The sequence below is a fragment of the Chenopodium album genome, chromosome 16, assembly GCF_948465745.1.
Source record: "Chenopodium album chromosome 16, dcCheAlbu1.1, whole genome shotgun sequence".
Taxonomy (NCBI): domain Eukaryota; kingdom Viridiplantae; phylum Streptophyta; class Magnoliopsida; order Caryophyllales; family Amaranthaceae; genus Chenopodium; species Chenopodium album.
Genome location: NC_137849.1, coordinates 49985325 through 49991088, shown reverse-complemented (window position 1 = coordinate 49991088; position 5764 = coordinate 49985325). Strand labels below are relative to the sequence as shown.

The 5764-nt window shown below is 32.4% G+C and overlaps 1 protein-coding gene across 1 annotated transcript; it reads left to right on the top strand.

The window, feature by feature from the left end:
• Nucleotides 1-506: 506 nt before the first annotated feature.
• On the top strand, nt 507-4592 carry LOC145585833 (O-methyltransferase 16-like). Its single transcript, XM_081642547.1, has 4 exons — nt 507-1033; nt 3245-3558; nt 3676-3740; nt 4067-4592. Exons 1-4 carry the CDS (start codon nt 594-596, stop codon nt 4361-4363), a joined length of 1116 nt encoding a protein of 371 aa, XP_081498673.1. The 5' UTR covers nt 507-593; the 3' UTR covers nt 4364-4592.
• Nucleotides 4593-5764: the final 1172 nt, after the last annotated feature.

Genomic DNA, 5764 nt, shown 5'->3' with positions numbered 1-5764 from the left:
TCAACAAAAAGAGGAAATAACATGGGAGGTTCATTCATAAGTTTAGGACCAAAAGAGGGTGTGCAGTGTGGCCTTAATAATGGCTGGTTGGCGCAAAGGGGTTGGTGGAAAAGGAGATTGATGCATACCAACACTTTACACTACTAGTCATCATATCATAGTTATTAAAATAGTCATCAATGTTTGACCTTTTTTTTGACAACGAAAAGAATACAAGAAACAATATGGTAGTAGGTAAAACTTACTTTTCTAATTTTCATATTGTTAAGATCATATGATATCATGTATTCATGCTATCCATAAAACACAATTATATGGTGTGTGGTCATGTGTGTCACGTATTTGCAATTGTAACTAATTTTATTGGAGTTAGTCAGTTAGTCGATTTTGATTTTACCAACTTTTGATTACTGATTCTTAATTAACAATACTTATTACGGAGTATTTTATTTGTAGTATGTGATATTCCAACTCTTATATAAGCAAAACCAACCTTTTCTACCTTTGTTATATACACGATCAAACTACTACGTAAAACATATATAGAAATCCTACAATACTACTAGACACAATAATTTGTAACAAGAAAAAACATGGCCCCTTCAAAAGCCACCGAACTCGATATCCAAATCCAAAAGCCATTGAGTTTAGATGAAGAAGAGGAAGCTAATTATTCATATGGAGTTCAAATTGCTAATGCTTGTGCCCTTCCTATGGTCCTAAATGCGGCCATTGAGATCGGGGTGCTTCAAATCATTAATGATAAAGCAGGTCTCGACGGGCTATTGCCCGTTGAGATAGCTGCTCAGGTTCATGCTAGGAACCCTGAGGCACCCGCCATGTTGGATAGGATGCTTAGGCTATTGTCCACGTATTCTTTAGTTAGTTGTACCATGGTCACCACCGCCGATGGTGGTGTTGAAAGGCGTTACAAGCCTACGTCTATGACTAAGGTCTATGTTCCTGATGAAGATGCTGTTTCATTGGCTCCTAACTTGAAGTTATTTACTGATAAGGTTTTTCTTGAAAGCTGGTTAGTTTTCATTTCCCTTCTTTATTTCTTCTTATTATTCTTCTTTACTAATGAGAAAACATTAATTATTAGGATAAGTGTTTAATTTAGAGAAATTTTGAAAAAAGAAAATATGTGGTTCTAGTATTTATTTTTCTTGTGTTTCCCCTTGCAAAAATCCTTGCATATATGCCGCATTATTATTATGAGGGTCTAGCTAGAAGTTATCTTTATAAGGAGCCAAAAAGTAGAGATATTCTTCAAAAAAAAAAAAAAAAAGTAGAGAGATTAAATTAACACTTATGAGTTATGACCTATTATTAAAATATATAGATCATATTAATCTATAATAACTTCCAAATATAACCATGTCCAAAGTAGCTAATATACTTTCTTCTTTCTTTCTATTTGAATATTGTAAAAGTTTTGGGTGAGTCGGACTCACGTGAGTCCAACCATGCAAATAGAAAAAATAATAGGTTAGTATGGTCAGGTATTATGTTTCTTTAGTATGATAATAGGTTAGTCTGATTAGGTATTAGGTTTCTTTTGTTTGATAACAGGTTAATATGGTCAGATACTACTCAGATATAATCTTTCCTTAGTTTGATAATAGGTTAGTATGGTCAGGTATTATGTTTCTTTTGTTTGATTATAGGTTAGTATGGTCACATATTATGTTTCTTTTGTTTGATAATATGTTAGTATGGTCAGGTATTAGGTTTCTTTTGTTTGATAATAGGTTAGTATGGTTAGGTATTAGGTTTCTTTTGTTGATATATAAACTAGACTCACATGAGTCCGGTCTCACACAAAACGCTTTCTTGAATATTTTGTTAGATTAAATAGGTAAAGTATAGCATAATTCAATGAACAAGAAAGGATGGAATGATAATTATTGTTAACGATATTTGCACTTTACTTATAAAGGCATTTTGAACTTTGACATTTAAATATTGTACGGAGTATTATAGACCTTTATTCATTGTTTAAGTATCATTACGGAAACAATATAATAATAATAATAATAATAATAATAATAATAATAATAATAATAATATGGACTTATCAAGTTCACCTAACTAATTAATTACGCCTATTTAAAAATAATCACTCAAAACTTGAGGGAATCATGACCTACCCATGACCCTTAAGTTCCTCTTCCTTAGCTTAAATGTCTTACCATTCGTTTTTTTGTCTTCTTGTAAGATAATTATAAACTTGTCTGTCAAAAAAAAAAAAAAAGAATTATAAACTTGAATATTTTTTATACAAAGCAATCTCGACATAAAATGTTATTATAAAAAATTGATTTTACAAACAAATACTCCATATATAATTACAAAAGGCAACACCATTATTCATTTATTCCAATAGCTTTACCTTCATTAAGACCTAATCTTTGTAATGAAATTTCCTTACGTAAATAAAAATATAATACAATAAGTCAATAAGTATTTGAAGATGAGATTAAGGAAGACCTACAATTAAATGAATTAAATTGGCCACTATTTTAATTTTATTATTTTTTCCACTTTAATAATTTCAATTTTCCGACAATTCAAACGTCAAAGAGAAAAGTTTTACGCAACGTGATTGCTCAAGATCAACCACTCAATATAAATTAGTTTGGCCCATACATCATATTCATATATATCCCTATTATGTTTGTCTTTTACGCATTATACTCCGTATATATGTAAATCTTTTTTGTTTAACCTTTTTTTATTTATTTTTAAGATGATGCAACGAAAATTACACACTACATTAGGTGGCTTCGGTTAGTTGTTCACCAGCCTAATCCGTACCCTGTATCATTAATTCACAACTATGAACCTTAACAATTGAAACTTTGAAAGAGATGGATCGCATACATTATAGACATTGGAATTTTGTTACATCATGGGGCAATGAAAGAATATATAATTAGTATCGTACATTTGTGTGTATCTATGTGATATATGGTAACGTTCATGTGATGATAATTATAAGTAAAGTCTGAAACAGTACATATTCTTCTTCTGATGAATTTATTATAAATTAAAATCAATTTAAATGGAAAAAAAACCAAACTACATACTCGTAAGTATGTCTTATCTTGATCAAAATGCAAGTAATATCTAAAAGATGAAAAAATGTGTGTGTATGCAGAGTGTTATACTACTTTTAGCGGATTCTGATTTATAATATTCCAGCCTAACATTTTCCTAAAAAAAATAAATAAAAAATTAGGGGCAAGCTTAAAGATTCAGTATTAGAAGGAGGAATAGCATTCAACATGGTGCATGGGATGCATGCATTTGAGTACCCAGGTGTGGATGCAAGGTTCAATGAAGTGTTCAACAAGGCTATGGCTCAATCAATTATGTTTGTGAAGAGGATTTTCAAGAAGTACAAAGGTTTGGAGAACTCCAATGTCCACAAACTCGTCGACGTTGGTGGAGGTCTTGGTCACTCTGTTGCTTTCATTACATCTCAATACCCTTCCATCAAAGGCATCAACTTCGATTTGCCTCATGTCATCAAAGATGCCCCTCCATGCCCTGGTATATCACCATACATTGCATGAAGTATATTATTTTCTTAATATTTTTGTACCTCAACTTTCAAGAACATAAACTTATTTATATGGTAATAATATGTACGTACTTTTTAATTTGTAGGTGTGGAGCATATTGGTGGAGATATGTTTGAAAGTGTGCCTGAAGGAGATGCAATCTTTCTTAAGGTAAAGACTATCACAATCATATTCATATACTCGTACTTCGTGTGTATATATATACATTAAGTGTAAAGTTATGAAATCTTAGATATCCGAGGTGGTACTTAAATTAGACTTGGAATCGAATCACAACCATCCACATCACTATTACTTATCCCTTTTCTTCATGGGTCATAACTTCTATTAAGTTAATTTTGATCAGTAAAAAATAATATTCTACATCTTTATAATACCGGTGAATTGAAATAATCAGTCTCGATCAATAACAATGTGTATCTTAATAAGATATGAATGAAGAAACTGATCGACATTAATGTATAATTTCTGTGTAGTGGATCCTTCATGATTGGAGCAATGAACGTTGCTTGATATTGTTGAAGAATTGCTACAAGGCCTTGCCAAAGGACGGGAAGGTCATCGTGGCGGAGGCAATTGTCACGGATGAGCCAGAGAAGACAACTTTTGCACGAGCCATTAGCCAAGTAGACTTGTTGATGATGACACAAAATCCAGGAGGGAAAGAGAGGAGCAAGAGGGAATTCGAAGCCCTAGCCAAAGGAGCTGGATTTACATGCTTCAACTTCCAGTATACTACGCAGGGTTTTTGGGTTATGGAATTCTACAAGTGATTTTGTGAATTTGCTACGCGAACTTTATTCTAAGGGATCGGGTATTATTAATATGTAACATTCGTTGTGATATTAATTAGTCTCATTTCAACATTTCATCAACTAGTTGAAATGTCAAAATAATTAAGTACGTGCATTTGTATTTTATTTATTACCTAAGAAATCTTTGTATACTTTTGTGTTGAAAAACCTTTTACAAGAGTTAATTTGTATCTCGATCTTGACATAAGCATAATAACTTTCACCATAATTTATTCAGTTACTTATTATATACTTGCAATGTCATTTTAATTTAACAACATATCTATAATAAAGTGGTAAAGTAATTCCTTTCAATTTGTTCAAAAAAAGTAGTAATTCCTTTCAAAAAAAAAAAAAAAAAAAAAAAAAAAAAGTGGTCAATAATTAGATGAAGGATACATGTACACCTCTTCTTTCATTAACTTAAGGTTACCAAGAGGTTTTATGTAACAGACTAGTGAGCGCGCATGATTCCAAACGATATTGTATGACCCCAGGATGCATTTCTTATCATCACTTGTGTTTTAGACATTAATTGGGTCATGAAATTTACGAAAATTGTTTGATTTCGTGTACAACCATATGAAAGTCAAGACGCTATTCTTAATTGTCAAAAATAGGTGTTTTTTTTTAAAGGATGAGATGTTTAATTTTTATGCCTTTCATGTGGACCTGTCAATTTTTTGCCCGATGGTTTCGGGAAAAATCGGTCGTTGGACAATCACCCCAAACCAAACAATGTTTTTACCAAAACTAACCTAAGACAAGTCTAGGGCAAGTAGAGGATCGTGTCCACAGGGAATGGGTGAAGAACACCAAGAGTATGAAACGGTTGTAAGCTAATTCGGTCACAAATTGGGTTTTGAATGGTTAGCTACTATATAAAAGAATGCTAGGGGAAACGGGATTCAACACCAACCAAAACCAAGGAATCAATAACAAGGACGAATCATGAGTACACATAGAAGATAGAAAAGGAACTTATCATTGCCTTCTTTCAAAGTCACAACATAAGTACTCCCTAGATTAAGCACTAACACGATAAGGATTAAGTCTCAAGGATAGGAAGTGGGTTTCTAGCTCGAGTTTGTCTCTCGATCGCTCCGAACTAGCATGAAGCTCGAATAATTGGGATTTCTCACCTAATTACCCTACTAAAGCAACCTAGTCAATGAAACCAAACATCCAAAATCATGAAAGTAGCATAATCTAATTACACAAGAAAAGACTCACTCCAAAACCCCATCTTTCGATGCGAGAAGAGGGATGAACACATGGGCATAATGTGGCCAACAAAATACACATGCAATTATCAATTCAAGCACAAACAACTATCAATCCAAGGTAGCACATGAATAATTCCAAGTCAATTAACCATAG

Coding starts and splice junctions, on each gene's coding strand:
- LOC145585833 (XM_081642547.1), top strand. CDS start 594: ATGGCCCCTTCAAAAGCCACCGAACTCGATATCCAAATCCAAAAGCCA. Junction 1,034..3,244: donor AAGGTTTTTCTTGAAAGCTG/GTTAGTTTTCAT, acceptor ATAAAAAATTAG/GGGCAAGCTTAAAGATTCAG. Junction 3,741..4,066: donor GAGATGCAATCTTTCTTAAG/GTAAAGACTATC, acceptor ATTTCTGTGTAG/TGGATCCTTCATGATTGGAG.